The following is a 24,337-nucleotide window of genomic DNA, read 5'->3' as shown; positions in this document are numbered from 1 at the left end:
AAACCTGTGTTTTTGTGGTCTTCAATCCGAAGACTGGTTTGATTCAGCTCCCCATGCACTCTACCCTGTGCAAAACCTCATCCATCTCCGAATAAGTACTGCAATATATATATATATATATATATATCCTTCTGACTCTGTTTACTGTATTCATCTCGTGTTCTCCCTCTACGATTAATACACCTCCCTCCCCCGCCCCCCCCCCCCCCCCCCCCCCCCGCGCACACACACACTTCTCTCCTCCACTAAGATGGTGATCTCTTGATGTCTCAGAATGTGTCCTATCAACTAATCCTTTCTTCTTGTCAGATTGCGCCATGAATTTCTATTCTCCGCAATTCTATTCGGTACCCCATTATTAGTTACGTGATCTGTCTATCCACTCTTCAATACTCACCTTAACCTAGATAGCAAATAAATACTAAAATTTAAATAAACCCCAACATAAAAAATAATAAATAAAGTATTTGTTTCTTAATCATCCTAAACAACAAACAAATTACAATAAAACTAATCAGGTCTACAAAGTATAGTAAGACAATAAATTCAAGAAAATCACAACTATTAAATAATAAAATAAACAAGAAATAAGTATAATATAACCAGTAATCTAGATACTCTGATTTTCACAGAAGAGTTTTCACCCTGGAAGTCCAGTACTTTACAAATAAGTTATACCTCGAACATATTTATAGATACACAGAGAATCATATACTATAACTTATTTGAATCAGTTACAACAAATTTTAATATCAGTATACTAATCAATAATGAAGGTGACAGATGATGTGTTTGCACCTCAAAGCCAACATCAGCTAAATTACTAGGTTAAAACTCTGTCAAATCGACCTTCAATAGCACGTTTCCCACCATCAAATGTATTACAGGTAAAAATCTGTTGTAACCAGCCTCTTCTTAAAGATAAGCTGCACCCTGACCTCAAATTTTTATTATTATAAATTAAGTAAATTATGGTTCTGAAATTATTTTTGATAACAGACATAAATAAATAGACTCACTGTGGGCAAGTTCCAGTGAATGGAATGAGAAACTACTAAATTCTTTGGGTTTAAAGGCATTATCTAGCTGTGAACTGTACATAAAATTAATACCATAAAATTAATAGTGTATCTAATCATACTTCATAATTTAACTTTCAAATATTCACAAAAAAGATGTAAACTATTACATGTCACCTTATAAATCTATAGGTTAACTACAAAAAATATAAATAGCTATTTTAATTAATAATATTCGCTTTTATCAGCTGTATAACCTAGGCAGTTGGCACATATTCTGCCAATATGAAATAGTTCCTAATTTCAAAATCAGTTGATAATTAAATTACTTCAAAAAGAACTTTTGGTTTAACAACACTTGCATATAACACAAAAAGCGAATAAATAAAGCAGAATAAAACTTTTGGGAAAACAGATGAATTAATTAATTTCCAGAATGACAAGTGTTAACAAAAGAACAAAACGAAAAAGTTTTGAAAAGCAAACAGTCTATCCATGTTACCACAACAGTTTGTCTATTATATGTACATAAAAATAGATATATAAATAAACCCCAGGAAATATGTTATGAATACATTATTTAATATATGCTTCTACTGTTAGTAAAAAATTAAGTAATGTAATTTAAGGTCATATATGAGTAATTTATACCTTAATATAATATGTGCAAAACTAAAGAATTACATATACTCTACTGTTATCTTCAGTTGGGAGGTTGATTTACTGTTAGATATTGCTTCTGACACGCAAATCCAGATGACGTGTGAACAATGCCTTGATCTACACAGAGGATGTTGGAAGAAGCATTCCCCTTCCCACTGCATAAAGTGGCAATAGTGCAGACTAGAGGACACATGTATTTATTGACGTACTAACATGTGTGTAGAATGATGATGATTACGTATGATTTGTATGTTTGCTCAACTGCAGTAAATAGCACCTGTACAAAGTCCCAATTTTTACACAGTCTAATTGTTTTTACACAGTCCATTGTAGCGTCTGTCACGAATGATGATGATGATGATGAAATGATGAACACAACACAAACACCTAGTCCCCAGGCAGACAAAATCTCCAGCCCGGTCGGGAATCGAACCTGGGACGCTGTGATCCAGAGGCAGCAATGGTAGCCACTAGACCATAAGCTGCAGACATGTGTATAGAATACCAACATACAAAACACCACCACTAAACTCCGAGACGGAATACTATGGAATGGTGAATAGACTAAGGAAGGACTCCAAAGACAAACGTGACATGTATCAGTGTGTTATGCTGTGACAGCTAGAGATAGGTAAGACTTCAGCGGTTTAGGCTAGCTAAAGGATGAGGAAGCCCTGCTCTGAGCAAACAAAAGACGCAGGAAAAATTACGTGGGCAGACAGTCTGTGCGATTAGCCATATAAACTCTTAACTGAGAGTATAAACCGCAATTAATACTCATACTATCAACGCTGGGGCAGGACAGTGGGGAAATGACTCAGGAATGGAGGCACAGAGTGGAATTTCTGCTGTATAAGGTCCTCTCTGACGACGATCCACAGACTGATTAACGAGAACACAGGCAATTACGAGCAAACATAGCTCGAAACACAATACACCTGTCTGCCCTTTTGCACAAGAGGAAGCCATTAAAAGCCTAAAGAGAGAGGCTCCCGATCCTGCTGTAAATCACTCATAAGTGTTACAGCAGGTCGCGCAGCAAATCATCCGTATCTTACGAAATCGTCCTCTGGCTGATAAAAGTGCCTATACCTTGGAAACTGGCGAATACAATTATTGTTCCATCAGGACCCAAATATCAACGACCGATTTGCCTTCTAAATTCAATGGGTAAGACTTAGGAATGACATCTTTATGATAGATAAAACAGTTAATCACCGTGTTCGAATAGTAAACAGAACAGAAAAGAAGTACGCAATAGCGTTGCTAATAGACATCGCAGAGAAATTTACGGTGGCCGGTAGTGTTTGTACGCCTTTGAGATCTGCAGTTGCCACCGGTCCTACACAGTAGTCGTCTGGACAACTACAGGTATAGAGTCGCCGAGCAGCGAGTACAGGATCACAATGTGATGAGAGATATCACTAAGGGCTGCCCGCAGGGGTCGATTTGTGGGCCTGTTCGCTGAAGTGTCACCATTGAACCTGTAACGTCTCAGTAAATCATGTTGCGTCTGGAAGTGAGAGGCCGGCCGCTGTGGCCGAGCAGTTCTAGGCGCTTCAGTCCGGAATCGCGCTGATGTCCTTAGGTTAGTTAGGTTTAAGTAGTTCTAACTCTAGAGGCTGATGGCCTTAGATGTTAAGTCCCATAGCGCTTGGAGCCATTTGAATTTGGCTGTGAAATATGTTTTGAATGGATACCAGCGCCGTCTGTGGTACCGTAACTGAATAATGTTCATACGGTGTGTGGGTTTACCAGTTAACGTGAGCGTTCACCAGCTGGCACAAAGGGAACTTGAAGCTACTATTTTGGTCGAAAACAAATGGGTATGATTTGCACAAGAAGAACGTAACCAACAAAAACAATTAATGTACCAGGAGTCCATGGAATAACTGGTAAAAAGTCGGCAACAGTACTGGTGGAACAGTGGTGCATTTGTTCATAAATGGAGAAATAACCAGTAGTGCATTAGGACTTTGTTTTGCGTTCACCGTCTAGAGTTTGTTAAAACCAAAAATGATAAATATTTCTGTTGTGAATCAGACTTCGATAAATTATCAGTCATACACTAGTTGAAACAATTTCCAGCTAACATGCATACATTAAAGTTGTTCCAAGTTAAGCATAATTAAGGGAAGAAAGTTAAAGGCTGTGATGAAAGGACGAAATCAATAGCGAGAGAGAGTGGAATGTACCATTACAAGTACAGTGTCACTTACTTTTAATTACTGTGGGAAGTGTGTGGAAGTGCATAGCTGTGACAAACCTGGTGAGGTTTAAGATCAGGAGAGTTTTTATCAATAAGACTTAACAATTCGCTACGCTAGACTGTAACGCTTCTTACCAGTGCCTGATTAGCCACGTGCCATAGCTTAGTAAATGCTACAGGCCTTGTGTATGAGGAGGGCTTGAACTTCTGTGTAAAGAAATCTGTCCAGTTATTGTAAATGTTGTTCTACCTACAGTCCATTGGGAGGACAGTGGTGCCCGAACCTACAGTGAGCAGTAGCAGTTTTAGCTAGTTTCTGAAAGTGGGCGCTTACTACACCATACGTTATGTGTCAACCCAAAATGTTCTGGGGATTTCTGTAAAATTGTCCGAGCTAGTCGTAATAATCCGATCAATTACAATGGGGCTATATTGATTACCAATGGTTACCGTATTTATTTTTGTGGGTCTAGTGCTACAGTCCTTCGTTCCTTCACTTTTATTTCAATACTTTTGATTCAGGCCGTCTGTAGTGAAGGTTGCTTTCCTGTTGGTCAACTATTGTCGTATAACGTGTTGTAGCCTTTCTTTTGTGTCATTTCTTGGCCGATCGCTGAGGACTAATAAAACACAATACTGCTATTTAATAACAGATGAAGGTAGTAAGAGACTAAAATAAATTTTTTTTCTAGTGACTGTGTAATTGGCGGCAGGAAAACGAGAAACACCGAAAAATAAGGTAAGCTTATTTGTTTTGCTTATATGAAGGGCTTATTTCAGTAGTGGTACAAGTCCATTTTTGTTCATTCTGAGATACACAGTCCTAAAGTTAAATGAGCGCTGAAAAATCTGCAGTTGAGATACCAGTATATATACTTGAATATTTCTGGTATCTCAACTGCAGATTTTTCAGCGCTCTTTTAACTTTAGGACTCTGTATCTTAGAATGAACAAAAATGGACTTGTACCACTATTGAAATAAGCTCTTCATATATTCTACCAAGTTAAAAAACCAAGTAGGTTCTATGTGCAACGCATATAACAATGTTGGTACAAACTATCGGAGTTTAATGTGATAATATGTTGTTATCGTTACAGTTCATGTAATTCCGAATACAGTAAATATATATTTGCCGCTGAGATACCAGGTGCAGAACAGACGTTTTGAAACCAGCCATACAGTGGTGTAACACTGGGAACCACATCTTGCAGTCATCCAACATGGCCGGCCCTCGTTCATGAAAATGTGGCGAAAATAATTTCTCGTGAAACATTAAACCATTAAAAATAACATGAGTTTACCCAGTAGCTCCGTAGCGTGATGGATAAGGCTCATAAGCTAGAGGTCGCGTGTTCAATAGTACAAAACGATAATTTTTTTTAATCGTTATCAGAATTATTGTTGTCCTTATTTTTATTCGTTTAATTTGGTTTTGAATATAATTCTTTTCTTAAATTTAATTTCTGATCCTTGAATGCCTCATTTCAATGATTCATTGTTTTATTTACCTATTGTTTCATTATTTTGCGCAAATTTCATGAAGTAAATTTCTATAAAAATGTGACTGCTAAGGTAGGATTTCTAATTTCTCATGGTGCGAAAAGAATTTATGTTTTAAATTTTTTCATGATGACAGCCAATCAAGAAAATGTACATCTCGTATTGGGACCTAAGCAAAGTGTTTCGCTACAGGCCCTGCATTGGTTTAAGCCGGCACTGCTTCCAACCCTCACTATTTCACTAACCATTATGCTAAACATGGTTTGCTACTGCCATTGTCAAATTTATTTATAAAATGGTTATGTTTGAGATTTCTTGCAGTTTGAGCAAATTCCACACACACAGTTAAAGGTGAAAGTCTAATATTCAGGTGACCAGTTAATGACAGTTATTTTTTTATTTCTTTTACAAATTGGTGCTAATGACAATTGTAAGCCACTTATTATTCACACGGAGGGGAGGCCTCCCTAAGACTGTTGAAAGGAGACGGCGGTGCAGCAGCAGCAGTCGCACATACTGGCGACCTCCTTCGTATGACAGCAGCCAAGCCGAGAGAGTAGTCGGAAGCGAAACCGACAACCGTACTTTACACCATGAGCAATTGGTGTGCTAGAAATAGACTTACGATTGCGGCGAATAAAGCCCTCTGCACCACACTGAAAGAGAATTTGCAACGGAATCCTACAATTAAAGTAGATGGAAATAAACTTCCTGGCAGATTAAAACTGTGTGCCCAACCGAAACTCGGACTCGGGACCTTTGCCTTTCGCGGGCAAGCGCTATACCATCTGAGCTACCGAAGCACGACTCACACCCGGTACTCACAGCTTTACTTCTGCCAGTATCTCGTCTCCTACCTTCCAAACTTTACAGAAGCTCTCCCGCGAAACTTACAGGTTACTGCGTAAACTTTTCAGAACAGACACAATTAACTACAGATTACCTATGACTGTAATGGGAAGGTACCACCCCGAAGCTCTCTCTTCGAGTCTACAATATCTTTTGCTGCCAGCGTGTGGGCACATCGACTCTGCACCACGGCTAACAGCATGGTGGTAACGCGCGAACAGCGGAGTGAGATCCTGCGGCTATCGGAGGCTTTCGGCAGTACTTCAGGAGAGGCACTGTGCGTGGCATATACCTGATAGATGTAACTATCAAGTATCGCACGGCAACAACTGAAAACGGACTAACCAGACACAATGAGAGACATCTTAGGAGAGAAAATACAGACCTTGAGAGACATTAAATGCTGCAGAGGGAAGTCATGGCAAGAAGAGTGGGACAACTGCAAAACACTCCGTACGGTTTATGTACTCTTCGCCAGCATAACGGAGCGGTTGAGGATGAAATGTCATATCTTAAGTCAGGGGCGGGCAGCAATACTGCACGTGTGCGGTGCACTTGCACGCGTGCAGTTAACAGGTGTTCTGCGTGCACACAGGGGCAACCTGGCCACCCGCTTACCTCCTCTCCCCACCATACCTTCAGTACACTCCTTCCTCTGTAATGCGTTTTGTTTTTCTAGCTTGCTTTATTGAATGATGGAATAAGGTCAGCAGGAGTGCTTGAAATAAATCATGGTTTGAAAGAGTACCTGTTAACTACGATACGTTTTATTTAATTATCACAGGTGGAGTTTACAATACGTTTAATATCTGGAACAAAATTCCTGCATACAGACAAACGCAAACAGTTACGTAAATTTTCATCACTTATGTTTGCTCTTAACCGAGGCTTATTAATTCAGCAAATGGTTTTCCAGCTCTCACTATATTAAGGCAATTTTATAGCTTGCACGTACCGCTGGGCTATTATTGTTGTCGTCCTGAAAAATTGAAAACAGTGCTCCATAAAATGTTCAATCAGTTAGATGAGAGACATGACGAGACAAAGTCGCAGATCTCTCGTGACAACGGCAACTAGGACAGATGCATCTAATATCGTCAGGTCGCTCTTCTTAAGCTCAGTCAATTTCCTCATCCGCTCAGAATCCGACAATAAATTGTACTCGTCCTTGTGAAATTTATTATAATGGCCTTCAATACTAAACTTCCGCTGACCAGCGAGAATACTGCCACATGTTAAACATTTCGAATTTTCACGTCTTTGCACAAAGAAAAAATGGTTCTCCCATTACTTTTTAAAAGATAGCAAATCTTCACGTCTCCGTTTCCTTGATTCCCTCTGCATTTTCCGGTTCTTGAAATACAACGTTCACTACGTAGTGGTCGCCTCGCATCAACGTCCGCGGCTTAGCCTTGTACTACACTGCCGCAACCTGCCGGCTGTCGCCACTGCCCCATTCGACGATTGCACGCGAGCAGCACACGTGCAGCGCTGTGCGCTCAAGAGCCGCGTGCAACATTTGCCCGCCCCTGTCTTAAGTGGTCACGGGTCATACCGCATGCATTCTCTAAATGTAGACCTCGGTCAGGGGGCGGATTGTACCTGTGGAGAGAGGAGGACCCCAAAATACATACTTCTATACTGTGACCCGCACGAGAGGGTGACGCAGTCACTTAGAGACCAACCTTCTGGGCCGATCTCAACCACTGAGGAGACAGTATATCTAGAATCCTATTTAAAGAGTACTTTCAGCAACGAGAGTGGTGGCAGCAACGAACACAGGGGGCGAAAGGCTCCACACGGAATGCTAACAAGCTACACAGTAGTAGTAGTTGCAGCAGATCAGATGACAGCGGAACAGGCGAAGCTAGGCCAACATAGAATAAGGACTAAATGTGTAGCCACCAGAGTGTCGAGGAAGACACTTGTTCACTAGACAGAAATATTAAATAATAACAAAAATGTAGAAATGGAGGACAGCACACGTATCCGTCTAGTTCAGATGAAAAATAGAACGTGACGTTGAAATAGAATGACATCGTTTGAGGGCGAGAGTCTCGACGTACTTCCGAAGTCCGTGCCCGCGGATGGCGAATAGTAGTAGATTGGACAGTGGCTGTCCAGGAGCGAGAGGCTCGGCGTCTTCCTGGACAGCATCGGTGGAAGCATTCTCTAAATCTGAATTCTTTCCAATCTTCAGTTTCCCTATATCGTTAATTCATAAATAGTTATTTTTAACACTTGCAATTCCTAACTAGTTTTAAATTTCCAAGTATTTAAAGCAGTAGCTTAAAAAAAAAAAGATAGAAACGACGCGCCACGAAGAAGATATGCAAATTGGTCTGAAATTGATGTTCAAACAGGCATCGACGGAAAATGCAAACAGGAAACTTAGACAGCCGATGGATGAATCTGTGTCGCTGTAGCGCAATTTTGCCGTGCAGCTGGCAAGAATAATAAACAGGGGACATGTCAGTACGAGGGCCTAAAGCCTTTGAAAATTTCCTACCGTCTACTCGTTTGGACAGTAGCTATGCTTCACAGACAGCCGCGTGAACAATATATGCAGATGTCAGCATTTGACAGAGGGACGTGTAGCTTAGCTCACAGAAGCCGATTGGAGTAACGGGCGAAGAGCTCAGCGTTTGAGTAGGAATGATGTCACTATTTGACGATGTTGATAGGAATGGTTAAAACATGGCCGAATACAGCGTCAAGAAGGAATCGTCAGAGAGATACTCAGAGCCCCGGATACATCCATGTCGTCGACCCAACGTGCTGCCAGTGCTTCAGTGAGCACAAGGACCATAAAAACTTTGCCGTCCGCTCTTCTTGTGCAAATTTATTAGCTTGGTGCTGGCAACGCTAATTCGGATTAATTAGCTTGTCGCCTGCCGTTCTTGTCATTATCGGGAGATAATACGTTGTTAAGTTTTACTAATCTCATCGTTAGTTCTTATAAGTTCTCAACGCTGTTCCCCTACTTTAATGAAATTTCGAAGATATACATACGTAAATAAGTACAAAATTTGTTGGTTTCATATATTTGTTTATTTGCATTGTCTTTGGTACTTACTACTTATATTTCATATGATACGTAGCAGAACAGTCTCCAAGATGTAACACAACTCCACGAGAATTGCACATTAAGTTTGTTGTTCTTTTTTTGTTTTTGGAGCACACGTGGCAGTTTCTTCGTTTTCGTTTACTCGTTTCGGAAAAACGGTGGCCTATTAATTGGTGTTTCTTTGTCACCGGAAAGTCTGTCAACCGGATTGTGATGAGAGGTACGCGATGTAGTGGCAACGTCCAAGGTTTGCTCAGCACATTCAACGTAAATAATCGTATCATCTCTTTCGTGTGCCATGATGAAAGCATACAAGTACTTATAAAAACAAAAAACTTTTTGACATGTGTAATGTATTGTTACCTAAACAAAACACCACGAGAATGCAAAAGATACTAAAGTGCTGCCGCTGGCCACTGCACAATACTATGCTGACGACACCACTGTGGTGTCGCCGGCCACTGGACAATACTATGGTGACGGCACCACTGTGGTGTCGCCGGCCACTGAGCGATACTATGGTGACGACACCACTGTGGTGCCGCCGGCCACTGAGCGATACTATGGTGACGACACCACTGTGGTGTCGCCGGCCACTGGACAATACTATGGTGACGGCACCACTGTGGTGCCGCCGGCCACTGAGCGATACTATGGTGACGACACCACTGTGATGTCGCTGGCCACTGAGGGATATACTATGCTGACAACACCACTGTGGTGTCACCGGCCACTGAGCGATACTATGCTGACGACACCACTGTGGTGTCGCCGGCCACTGGACAATACTATGGTGATGGCACCACTGTGGTGTCGCCGGCCACTGAGTGATACTATGGTGACGACACCACTGTGGTGCCGCCGGCCACTGAGCGATACTATGGTGACGACACCACTGTGATGTCGCTGGCCACTGAGGGATATACTATGCTGACAACACCACTGTGGTGTCACCGGCCACTGAGCGATACTATGCTGACGACACCACTGTGGTGTCGCCAGCCACTGGACAATACTATGGTGACGGCACCACTGTGGTGTCGCCGGCCACTGAGCGATACTATGGTGACGACACCACTGTGGTGCCGCCGGCCACTGAGCGATACTATGCTGACGACACCACTGTGGTGTCGCCGGCCACTGGACAATACTATGGTGACGGCACCACTGTGGTGCCGCCGGCCACTGAGCGATACTATGGTGACGACACCACTGTGATGTCGCTGGCCTCTGAGGGATATACTATGCTGACAACACCACTGTGGTGTCACCGGCCACTGAGCGATACTATGCTGACGACACCACTGTGGTGCCGCCGGCCACTGGACAATACTATGGTGACGGCACCACTGTGGTGTCGCCGGCCACTGGACAATACTATGGTGACGGCACCACTGTGGTGTCGCCGGCCACTGAGCGATACTATGGTGACGACACCACTGTGGTGTCGCCGGCCACTGGACAATACTATGGTGACGGCACCACTGTGGTGCCGCCGGCCACTGAGCGATACTATGGTGACGACACCACTGTGATGTCGCTGGCCACTGAGGGATATACTATGCTGACAACACCACTGTGGTGTCACCGGCCACTGAGCGATACTATGCTGACGACACCACTGTGGTGTCGCCGGCCACTGGACAATACTATGGTGACGGCACCACTGTGGTGCCGCCGGCCACTGAGCGATACTATGGTGACGACACCACTGTGATGTCGCTGGCCTCTGAGGGATATACTATGCTGACAACACCACTGTGGTGTCACCGGCCACTGAGCGATACTATGCTGACGACACCACTGTGGTGCTGCCGGCCACTGGACAATACTATGGTGACGGCACCACTGTGGTGTCGCCGGCCACTGAGAGATACTATGGTGACGACACCACTGTGGTGCCGCCGGCCACTGAGCGATACTATGGTGACGACACCACTGTGATGTCGCTGGCCACTGAGGGATATACTATGCTGACAACACCACTGTGGTGTCACCGGCCACTGAGCGATACTATGCTGACGACACCACTGTGGTGTCGCCAGCCACTGGACAATACTATGTTGACGGCACCACTGTGGTGTCGCCGGCCACTGAGCGATACTATGGTGACGACACCACTGTGGTGCCGCCGGCCACTGAGCGATACTATGCTGACGACACCACTGTGGTGCTGCCGGCCACTGGACAATACTATGGTGACGGCACCACTGTGGTGTCGCCGGCCACTGAGAGATACTATGGTGACGACACCACTGTGGTGCCGCCGGCCACTGAGCGATACTATGGTGACGACACCACTGTGATGTCGCTGGCCACTGAGGGATATACTATGCTGACAACACCACTGTGGTGTCACCGGCCACTGAGCGATACTATGCTGACGACACCACTGTGGTGTCGCCGGCCACTGGACAATACTATGGTGACGGCACCACTGTGGTGCCGCCGGCCACTGAGCGATACTATGGTGACGACACCACTGTGATGTCGCTGGCCTCTGAGGGATATACTATGCTGACAACACCACTGTGGTGTCACCGGCCACTGAGCGATACTATGCTGACGACACCACTGTGGTGCTGCCGGCCACTGGACGATACTATGGTGACGGCACCACTGTGGTGTCGCCGGCCACTGAGAGATACTATGGTGACGACACCACTGTGGTGCCGCCGGCCACTGAGCGATACTATGGTGACGACACCACTGTGATGTCGCTGGCCACTGAGGGATATACTATGCTGACAACACCACTGTGGTGTCACCGGCCACTGAGCGATACTATGCTGACGACACCACTGTGGTGCCGCCGGCCACTGAGCGATACTATGGTGACGGCACCACTGTGGTGTCGCCGGCCACTGAGCGACACTATGGTGACGACACCACTGTGGTGCCGCCGGCCACTGAGCGATACTATGCTGACGACACCACTGTGGTGCCGCCGGCCACTGAGCGATACTATGCTGATGACACCACTGTGGTGTCGCCGGCCACTGGACAATACTATGGTGACGGCACCACTGTGGTGCCGCCGGCCACTGAGCGATACTATGGTGACGACACCACTGTGATGTCGCTGGCCACTGAGGGATATACTATGCTGACAACACCACTGTGGTGTCACCGGCCACTGAGCGATACTATGCTGACGACACCACTGTGGTGTCGCCGGCCACTGGACAATACTATGATGACGGCACCACTGTGGTGTCGCCGGCCACTGAGCGATACTATGGTGACGACACCACTGTGGTGCCGCCGGCCACTGAGCGATACTATGGTGACGACACCACTGTGATGTCGCTGGCCACTGAGGGATATACTATGGTGACGGCACCACTGTGGTGTCGCCGGCCACTGAGCGGTACTATGGTGACAACACCACTGTGGTGTCGCCGGCCACTGAGCGATACTATGGTGACGGCACCACTGTGGTGTCGCCGGCCACTGGCCAATACTATGGTGACAGCACCACTGTGGTGTCGCCGGCCACTGGACAATACTATGGTGACGGCACCACTGTGGTGTCGCCGGCCACTGAGCGATACTATGGTGACGACACCACTGTGGTGCCGCCGGCCACTGAGCGATACTATGGTGACGACACCACTGTGATGTCGCTGGCCACTCAGGGATATACTATGGTGACGGCACCACTGTGGTGTCGCCGGCCACTGAGCGATACTATGGTGACGACACCACTGTGTTGTCGCTGGCCACTGAGGGATATACTATGCTGACAACACCACTGTGGTGTCACCGGCCACTGAGCGATACTATGCTGACGACACCACTGTGGTGTCGCCGGCCACTGGACAATACTATGGTGACGGCACCACTGTGGTGTCGCCGGCCACTGAGCGATACTATGGTGACGACACCACTGTGGTGTCACCGGCCACTGAGCGATACTATGGTGACGACACCACTGTGATGTCGCTGGCCACTGAGGGATATACTATGCTGACAACACCACTGTGGTGTCACCGGCCACTGAGCGATACTATGCTGACGACACCACTGTGGTGTCGCCAGCCACTGGACAATACTATGGTGACGGCACCACTGTGGTGTCGCCGGCCACTGAGCGATACTATGGTGACGACACCACTGTGGTGCCGCCGGCCACTGAGCTATACTATGGTGACGACACCACTGTGGTGTCGCCGGCCACTGGACAATACTATGGTGACGGCACCACTGTGGTGCCGCCGGCCACTGAGCGATACTATGGTGACGACACCACTGTGATGTCGCTGGCCACTGAGGGATATACTATGCTGACAACACCACTGTGGTGTCACCGGCCACTGAGCGATACTATGCTGACGACACCACTGTGGTGTCGCCGGCCACTGGACAATACTATGGTGACGGCACCACTGTGGTGTCGCCGGCCACTGAGCGATACTATGGTGACGACACCACTGTGGTGCCGCCGGCCACTGAGCGATACTATGGTGACGACACCACTGTGTTGTCGCTGGCCACTGAGGGATATACTATGGTGACGGCACCACTGTGGTGTCGCCGGCCACTGAGCGATACTATGGTGACGACACCACTGTGATGTCGCTGGCCACTGAGGGATATACTATGCTGACAACACCACTGTGGTGTCACCGGCCACTGAGCGATACTATGCTGACGACACCACTGTGGTGTCGCCGGCCACTGGACAATACTATGGTGACGGCACCACTGTGGTGTCGCCGGCCACTGAGCGATACTATGGTGACGACACCACTGTGGTGTCACCGGCCACTGAGCGATACTATGGTGACGACACCACTATGATGTCGCTGGCCACTGAGGGATATACTATTCTGACAACACCACTGTGGTGTCACCGGCCACTGAGCGGTACTATGGTGACAACACCACTGTGGTGTCGCCGGCCACTGAGCGATACTATGGTGACGGCACCACTGTGGTGTCGCCGGCCACTGGCCAATACTATGGTGACGGCACCACTGTGGTGTCGCCGGCCACTGGACAATACTATGGTGACGCCACCACTGTGGTGTCGCCGGCCACTGGCCGATACTATGCTCACGGCACCACTGTGGTGTCGCCGGCTACTGACCGATACTATGCTGACGACACCATTCTGGTGTCGCTGGCCACTGACCAATACTATGCTGACGACACCACTGTGGTGTCGAAGGCCACTGACTGATACTATGCTGATGACATCATTGTGGCGTCGCCGGCCACTGAGCGATAGTATGGTGATGACACCACTGTGGTGTAGCCGGCCACTGAGCGATAGTATGGTGATGACACCACTGTGGTGTAGCCGGCCACTGAGCGATAGTATGGTGATGACACCACTGTGGTGTAGCCGGCCACTGAGCGATACTATGGTGATGACACCACTGTGGTGTCGCCGGCCACTGGCCGATACTATGCTGACGGCACCACTGTGGTGTCGAAGGCCACTGACTGATACTATGCTGATGACATCATTGTGGCGTCGCCGGCCACTGAGCGATAGTATGGTGATGACACCACTGTGGTGTAGCCGGCCACTGAGCGATAGTATGGTGATGACACCACTGTGGTGTAGCCGGCCACTGAGCGATAGTATGGTGATGACACCACTGTGGTGTAGCCGGCCACTGAGCGATAGTATGGTGATGACACCACTGTGGTGTAGCCGGCCACTGAGCGATACTATGGTGACGACACCACTGTGTTGTCGCTGGCCACTGAGGGATATACTATGCTGACAACACCACTGTGGTGTCACCGGCCACTGAGCGATACTATGCTGACGACACCACTGTGGTGTCGCCGGCCACTGGACAATACTATGGTGACGGCACCACTGTGGTGTCGCCGGCCACTGAGCGATACTATGGTGACGACACCACTGTGGTGTCACCGGCCACTGAGCGATACTATGGTGACGACACCACTGTGATGTCGCTGGCCACTGAGGGATATACTATGCTGACAACACCACTGTGGTGTCACCGGCCACTGAGCGATACTATGCTGACGACACCACTGTGGTGTCGCCAGCCACTGGACAATACTATGGTGACGGCACCACTGTGGTGTCGCCGGCCACTGAGCGATACTATGGTGACGACACCACTGTGGTGCCGCCGGCCACTGAGCTATACTATGGTGACGACACCACTGTGGTGTCGCCGGCCACTGGACAATACTATGGTGACGGCACCACTGTGGTGCCGCCGGCCACTGAGCGATACTATGGTGACGACACCACTGTGATGTCGCTGGCCACTGAGGGATATACTATGCTGACAACACCACTGTGGTGTCACCGGCCACTGAGCGATACTATGCTGACGACACCACTGTGGTGTCGCCGGCCACTGGACAATACTATGGTGACGGCACCACTGTGGTGTCGCCGGCCACTGAGCGATACTATGGTGACGACACCACTGTGGTGCCGCCGGCCACTGAGCGATACTATGGTGACGACACCACTGTGTTGTCGCTGGCCACTGAGGGATATACTATGGTGACGGCACCACTGTGGTGTCGCCGGCCACTGAGCGATACTATGGTGACGACACCACTGTGATGTCGCTGGCCACTGAGGGATATACTATGCTGACAACACCACTGTGGTGTCACCGGCCACTGAGCGATACTATGCTGACGACACCACTGTGGTGTCGCCGGCCACTGGACAATACTATGGTGACGGCACCACTGTGGTGTCGCCGGCCACTGAGCGATACTATGGTGACGACACCACTGTGGTGTCACCGGCCACTGAGCGATACTATGGTGACGACACCACTATGATGTCGCTGGCCACTGAGGGATATACTATTCTGACAACACCACTGTGGTGTCACCGGCCACTGAGCGGTACTATGGTGACAACACCACTGTGGTGTCGCCGGCCACTGAGCGATACTATGGTGACGGCACCACTGTGGTGTCGCCGGCCACTGGCCAATACTATGGTGACGGCACCACTGTGGTGTCGCCGGCCACTGGACAATACTATGGTGACGCCACCACTGTGGTGTCGCCGGCCACTGGCCGATACTATGCTCACGGCACCACTGTGGTGTCGCCGGCTACTGACCGATACTATGCTGACGACACCATTCTGGTGTCGCTGGCCACTGACCAATACTATGCTGACGACACCACTGTGGTGTCGAAGGCCACTGACTGATACTATGCTGATGACATCATTGTGGCGTCGCCGGCCACTGAGCGATAGTATGGTGATGACACCACTGTGGTGTAGCCGGCCACTGAGCGATAGTATGGTGATGACACCACTGTGGTGTAGCCGGCCACTGAGCGATAGTATGGTGATGACACCACTGTGGTGTAGCCGGCCACTGAGCGATACTATGGTGATGACACCACTGTGGTGTCGCCGGCCACTGGCCGATACTATGCTGACGGCACCACTGTGGTGTCGAAGGCCACTGACTGATACTATGCTGATGACATCATTGTGGCGTCGCCGGCCACTGAGCGATAGTATGGTGATGACACCACTGTGGTGTAGCCGGCCACTGAGCGATAGTATGGTGATGACACCACTGTGGTGTAGCCGGCCACTGAGCGATAGTATGGTGATGACACCACTGTGGTGTAGCCGGCCACTGAGCGATAGTATGGTGATGACACCACTGTGGTGTAGCCGGCCACTGAGCGATACTATGGTGATGTCACCACTGTGGTGTCGCCGGCCACTGGCCGATACTATGCTGACGGCACCACTGTGGAGTCGCTGGCCACTGGCCGATGTGTCTTGATATTTAATGATCCTTAAGCGATTATTTGAGTAAAAATGACACGTATTTTGAGAGAATATTGACCGAAAACTTTTTTTATGTAATCATTCACAGTAACAACCTAACCTAACCACAATTCTAAGAAAGGAAAATAGTCTACCATGAACTCACTTTCCAACCGGATGCGTCCTCTGGTCATTCTTTAGTAACACAGTCACTAAATCTAAAGCTAAAACCGCTAATTATCTTTAAAATACAAATTATAGGTGTACATAAACCACAGCTCACCGATCGACAGGGCCACACTGAAGCTTACTGATTAGGATATTTCGGTTGTCGTTGTTGTTGTGGTCTTCAGTCCTGAGACTGGTTTGATGCACCTCTCCATGCTACTCTATCCTGTGCAAGCTTCTTCATCGCCCAGTGCCTACTGCAACCTACATCCTTCTGAATCTGCTTATTGTATTCATCTCTTGGTCTCCCTCTACGATTTTTACCCTCCACGCTGCCCTCCAGTACTAAATTGGTGATCCCTCGATGCCTCAGAACATGTCCTACCAACCGATCCCTTCTTCTAGTCAAGTTGTGCCACAAACTCCTCTTCTCCCCAATTCTGTTCAATACCTCCTCATTAGTTATGTGATCTACCCATCTAATCTCCAGCATTCTTCTGTAGCAGCACATTTCGAAAGCTTCTATTCTCTTTTTGTCTAAACTATTTATCGTCCACGTTTCAGTTCCATACATGACTACCCTCCATACAAATACTTTCAGAAACGACTTCCTGACATTTAAATCTGTACTCTATGTTAACAAATTTCTCTTCTTCCGAAACGCTTTCCTTGCCATTGCCACTCTACATTTTATATCCTCTCTACTTCGACCATCATCAGTTATTTTGCTTCCCAAATAGCAAAACTCCTTCACTACTTTAAGTGTCTCATTTCCTAATCTAATTCCCTCAGCATCACCAGATTTAATTCGACTACATTCCATTATCCTCGTTTTGCTTTTGTTGATGTTCATCTTATACCCTTCTTTCAAGACACTGTCCATTCCGTTCAGCTGCTCTTCCAAGTCCTTTGCTGTCTCTGACAGGATTACAATGTCAATGGCGAACCTCAAAGTTTTTATTTCTTCTCCATGGATTTTAATACCTACCCCGAATTTTTCTTTTGTTTCCTTTACTGCTTGCTCAATATACAGATTGCATAAGATCGGTGATAGGCTACAACCCCGTCTCACTCCCTTCCCAACCACTGCTTCCCTTTCATGCCCCTCGACTCTTATAACTGCCATCTGGTTTCTGTACAAATTGTAAATAGCCTTTCGCTCCCTGTATTTCGATAAAGAACCGAAAATGACATCACTAACGAGACAAACCTACTACACCGATCGGTATAAACAATACAGAATAGGGCCCCAGGAAGCCGCGCGTTAGTGCTCTTGGCTATCCTGGCGGGTCAGATTTCACACGAATCTGTATTTGAAAATAAAACTGTATGTCACTGTAAAGCACCTGATAATGTCAGTATGGTGCCGAAACGCATTGTGTCAATAAATACTGATAAATAAAACTAGCTGTTGCTGAGAAATTGTTCTGTGAAGACCGTATGCGGGTTAATGAATTTTCAAACTATACGGTTGTGTGCGATTGGGTGCGTGATGAGCGTGTGTGGTGTTGCAGACGTGCTTCCCGAGGAGAGCGAGATCGACCGGCTGGTGAGCCTGGAGAAGCTGAAGCAGATGGCGGCCGAGACGGCGCGCCTGCAGCAGCAGCAGCGGCAGGAGGCGCTGCTGATGCAGCAGCAGGAGAAGGAGCGCCAGAAGCAGCAGTTCACCTACCGCTTCCCGGAGGCGCCATCCTCCAGGTTCGCGCTGCGGCCCGCCGATCCCGGCTACTACGCCACCAGTCTCGCTGCCGGTCAGTACCCCCCGTATACTACGTGCTACACTACTACACACGGTTACTAGAATACACGGTAGGGACCACGAGGTGTGTGCACAGTGACAAGCTGAGACTTGACGTCACAGCTGAACGTAAAACCTACACTGCTGGCCATTAAAATTGCTGTACCACGAAGATGACGTGCTACAGACGCGAAATTTAACCGACAGGAGGAAGACGCTGTGATATGCAAACTATTAGCTTTTCAGAGCATTCACACGAGGTTGGCGCCGGTGGTGACACCTACAACGTGCTGACATGAACAGTGTTTCTTACCGATTTCTCAGACACAAACAGCAGTTGACCGGCGTTGCCTGGTGAAACGTTGTTGTGATGCCTCGTGTAAGGAGGAGAAATGCGTACCATCACGTTTTCGACTTTGATAAAGGTCTGATTGTAGCCTATCGCGATAGCGGTTTATCGTATCGCGACATTGCTGCTCATGTTGGTCGAGATCGAGTGACTGTTAGCAGAATATGGAATCTGTGGGTTCAGGAGGGTAATACGGAACGCCGTGCTGGATCCCAACGGCCTCGTACCACTAGCAGTCGAGATGACAGGCATCTTATCCACATGGCTGTAACGGATCGTGCAGCCTGAGTCAACAGATGGGGACGTTTGCAAGACAACAACCATCTGCACGAACAGTTCGACGACGTTTGGAGCAGCATGGATTATCAGCTCGGAGACCATGGCTGCGGTTACCCTTGACGCTGCATCACAGACAGGAGCGCCTGCGATGCTGTACCTAACGACGAACCTGGGTGCGTGAATGGCAAAATGTCATTTTTTCGAATGAATCCAGGTTCTGTTTACAGCATCATGATGGTCGCATCCGTGTTTGGCGACATCGCGGTGAACATACATTGGAAGCGTGTATTCGTCATCGCCATACTGGCGTATCACCTTGCGTGATGGTATAGGGTGCCATTGGTTACATGTCTCGGTCACCTCATGTTCGCATTGACGGCACTTTGAACAGTGGACGTTACATTTCAGATGTGTTACGACCCGTGGCTCCATCCTTCATTCGAACCCTGCGAAACCCTACATTTCAGCAGGATAATGCACGACCGCATGTTGCAGGTCCTGTACGGGCCATTCTGGATACAGAAAATGTTCGACTGCTGCCCTGGCCAGCACATTCTCCAGGTCTCTCACCAATTGAAAACGTCTAGTCAATGGTGGCCGAGCAACTGGCTCGTCACAATACGCCAGTCACTACTCTTGATGATCTGTGGTATCGTGTTGGAGCTGCATGGGCAGCTGTACCTGTACACAGCATCCAAGCTCTGTTTGACTCAATGCCCAGGTGTATCTAGGCCGTTATTACGGCCAGAGGTGGTTGTTCTGGGTTCTGATCTATGCACCCAAATTGCGTGAAAATGTAATCACATGTCAGTTCTAGTTTATCCCGTTTATCATCTGCATTTCTTCTTGGTGTAACCATTTTAATGGCCAGTAGTGTACCTGCTCATCCGAAATCCAGAAGGCACACAATGCGTGTTTATTACACGTAGTGGCATCGGCAGATCACAAACTTTGTAATTTATAATTCTGGACTACATAGCTACAACAACTTTGCGATTCACTCTCTTCACAAGCTGCGACATGGTAGCAAACTGAACAGTGACTCGAATATAGATTATATTTCCTTTATGTCACATGTATTATAAAACAGATCTGAAAATGCTCATTATAGACGGAAACCGGTAGTCTAATGACAAAAAATCGATTTTGAAAATTTTACTAGTGCTTACATGCTTTGAATTGTCTCTAATGAGTCTGCAGCCGAGCGAATAGGCGCTTAGATTCGAGAACGCGAAATTATTTGATCCAGTTTCCCTCCTGACATTTCTTATTTTTTTCTCTTCACACGGGATTCTGACAATAGATTTATTACTACTGTGCAAATTATCAATAGTTAATCATTCATTTATTATTTTCATAATATTGGATTGGTGCATAAGTTAGTAGCGTTTTTCCGGAAGTGTAATAAACAGAACAGTTAAATGTAATAGAGACTTTAGCTATCAATAATATATTCTCCTTTACTATTTACAACAGTCAGCCAAGGCTGTAAATTTTTGATTCCGCGACTGTAGAAATAGCGTGGTTTTGAGGCGGAGAACTCGTCGAGCCATGCTCGGAGCGTATTGTCATCCGGAAACGAAGTTCCTTGAAAGTTCGTCGATAGGGAGCGAAGAAGGTGAAAATCTGTGGGCGCAAGATCAGGTGAATAACATGGGCGTCGAATGACTCCAAACCCACGTCATGTACAGCGTTTTTTGTCAATCAAGCAGAATGCGGGAGAGTGTTATCGTCTAGTACAACCCCTTCACTTAGTCTTCCTGGTCGTTGTTCTTGGACTGCGTCTACAAGACGTCTCAGTTGTTGACAATAAATGTCAGCAGTGATGGTTACACCTCGGGAAAGCAATTCGTAGTACATCACACCGTCACTGTTCCACCAGATACTTGGCTCTGAGCACTATGGGACACAACATCGGAGGTCATCAGTCCCCTAGAACTTAGAACTACTTAAACCTAACTAACCTAAGGACATCACACCCATCCATGCCCGAGGCAGGATTCGAACCTGCGACCGCAGCGGTCGCGCGGTTCCAAACTGAAGCGCTTAGAACCGCTCGGCCACCCCGGCCGGCACCAGATACTTAACTCTATCTTTGTGGATCCGCACAGGTCTTTCTGTGACACTCTCTCCCATATTTCGCGATAATACAAAACGTGCTACCTTCCTCTGAACTTTTTCGATGTACTCCGTCAGTCCTACCTGGTAAGGATCCCACACCGCGCAGCAATATTCTAAAAGAGGACGGACAAGCGTAGTGTGGCAGTCTCTTTAGTAGCTCTGTTACATTTTCTAAGTGTCCTGCCAACAAAATGCAGTTTTTGGTTAGCCTTCCTCACAACATTTTCTGTGTGTTCCTTCCAATGTAAGTGGTTCGTACTTATAATAGCTGGGTACTTAGTTGAAATTACGGCTTTTAGATTAGACTGATTTATCGTGTAACCGAAGTTTAACGAGTTGCTTTTAACACTCATGTGGATGACATCACACTTTAGGGTCAACTGCCACTTTTCGCACCATTCAGATATCTTTCCTAAATCGTTTTGCAGTTTTTTTTGCCTTCTGATGACTTTATTGGTCGATAAACGACAGTGTCATCTGCAAACAACCGAAGACAGCTGCTCAGATTGTCTCCCAAATCGTTTGTATAGATAAAGAACAGCAAAGGGCCTATAACACTACCTTGGGGAACAACAGAAATCGCTTCTGTTTTACTCGTCAATTACAACGAACTGTGACCTGTCTGACAGGAAATCACAAATCCAGTCACATAACTGAGACGATATTCTATTAGGACGCAATTTCACTACGAGCCGCTTGTGTGGTACAGTGTCAAAAGCCTTCCGCAAATCCAGAAATACGGAATCGATCTGAAATCCCTTGTCAATAGCAGTCAGCACTTCATGTGAATGAAGAGCTAGTTGTGTTTCACAGGAACGATGTTTCCTAAACCCATGTTGACTGTGTATTAACAGACCGTTTTCTTCGCGGTAATTCATAATGTTCGAACACTGGGCTCAACCATTCCTTTCTTTTCCTCTGGTAGCATAAAGATACAGTCTCTCGTCATCATTAATGATACAGGATAGGAATAGTGGGTGTTGTTCACGAGCCAATTGATGACGAGCAATCAGAGATGCACGTATAGCCACCAGTTAATTTTTGTAATTTTGGCTTAGAGCATGCGGTACGCATATACCCGATTATTGAACCTTCCTCCGCTGCGTACAAATGTCGCACGATGGTGTTGGATTGATCACAGTTCATCACATTTCCAGTTCTCGAACACACTGACTTGAATCGCTGTCGATTAATGCGTTTAAACGATCTTCATCAAATTCCGAAGGTCTTCTTGAATATGGAAAGTCAGTAATGTCAAAGCGGTTCTCCGTAAAACGAGAAAACAATTTTCTTGCCGTCCTCTGTTACTGTTATTATCTCCATACAAGGCACAAATGCTTCTGACTGTCTCCGCTGGTGCCGGCCGGTGTGGCCGTGCGGCTCTAGGCGCTTCAGTCTGGAACCGCGGGACCGCTACGGTCGAAGGTTCGAATCCTGCCTCGGGCATGGATGTGTGTGATGTCCTTAGGTTAGTTAGGTTTAAGTAGTTCTAAGTTCTAGGGGACTGATGATCACAGATGTTAAGTCCCATAGTGCTCAGAGCCATTTGAACCATTTGTCTCCGCTGCTGTCACCGCTCTCGTATTATCCTGAAGAAAAAGGAGAAAGATTATTTCGTAAGGTCATCGGAAATAAATAAGGATACACAAAAATTTTCAGTAAAATCAATATAGGGCATTTTGTTTGTATTATTGTATTTACATATTCGACAAGTATAATGCGAAACCTATGCAGCACTGCGTGAATCAGGATGATTATGATCATAGACACATGGAAAACAACAATTACTGCGACGAAACTTGAAATGAATGACGAATTTTGCATATGCACAGCTTCTTCAATGTGAGTGTTGCAAAACAAACTTGTTTTACTTTCGTAAACGGTTCTCAGTCATCTCACAATTTTGTGCCGCACCATGCATATCTGTTGTTAAAATTCAGAATTATGTAGGAATAATAACAACAATAATAATAAAAGCAGAGCCAAGAAAGATTAAATTCACAGACTTCCCGCTTTTTAAACTGACCGCTTACTCACTCGGGTGCGGAATTCTTGAATACCAACGACCATACGAAGTATATAAGCACGCCAAACATTTTCAAACTCGATTATCTCGAAAACGTTTGAGAATTTCGTCCTCCCGTTTACGTTTGTTGAAGTCCTAGTCGCGCCCTACATATACTGTCAATATGAACCAGTATGTCAGGAAGTCGTTTCTGTAAGTATTTGTATGGATTGTAGCCATGTGTGGAAGTGAAACATGGATGATAAATAGTTTGGACAAGAAGAGAATAGAAGCTTTCGAAATGTGGTGCTACAGAAAATGCTGAATATTAGATGGGTAGATCACATAACTGATGAGGAGGTATTGAATAGAATTGGAGAGAAGAGAAATTTGTGGCACAACTTGACTAAAAGAAGGGGTCGGTTGGTAGGGCATATTCCGAGGCATCAAGGGATCACCAATTTATCATTGGAAGGCAGCTTGGAGGGTAAAAATCGTAGAGGGAAACCAAGAGATGAATACACTAAGCAGATTCAGAAGGATGTAGGCTGCAGTAGATACTAGGAGATGAAGAATCTTGCACAGGATAGAGTAGCATGGAGAGCTGCATCAA

At 46.7% G+C, this 24,337-nt stretch overlaps 1 protein-coding gene across 2 annotated transcripts in view; it reads left to right on the top strand.

Moving 5' to 3' along the window:
- The window catches only part of LOC126187589 (protein cab-1), a 1,183,411-nt gene that overhangs the window by 751,614 nt on the left and 407,460 nt on the right, over positions 1-24,337 (top strand). For both annotated transcript variants that reach the window (XM_049928771.1, XM_049928770.1), the window contains exon 3: positions 18,747-18,983. In XM_049928771.1, coding sequence (XP_049784728.1) covers positions 18,747-18,983 — 237 coding nt within the window. The remainder of the gene's footprint in view (positions 1-18,746; positions 18,984-24,337) is intronic.

This window comes from Schistocerca cancellata, chromosome 5 (genome assembly GCF_023864275.1).
Source record: "Schistocerca cancellata isolate TAMUIC-IGC-003103 chromosome 5, iqSchCanc2.1, whole genome shotgun sequence".
Taxonomy (NCBI): domain Eukaryota; kingdom Metazoa; phylum Arthropoda; class Insecta; order Orthoptera; family Acrididae; genus Schistocerca; species Schistocerca cancellata.
The sequence above is the reverse complement of the archived record's forward strand: the minus strand, read 5'-3'. Positions and strand labels throughout refer to the sequence as shown.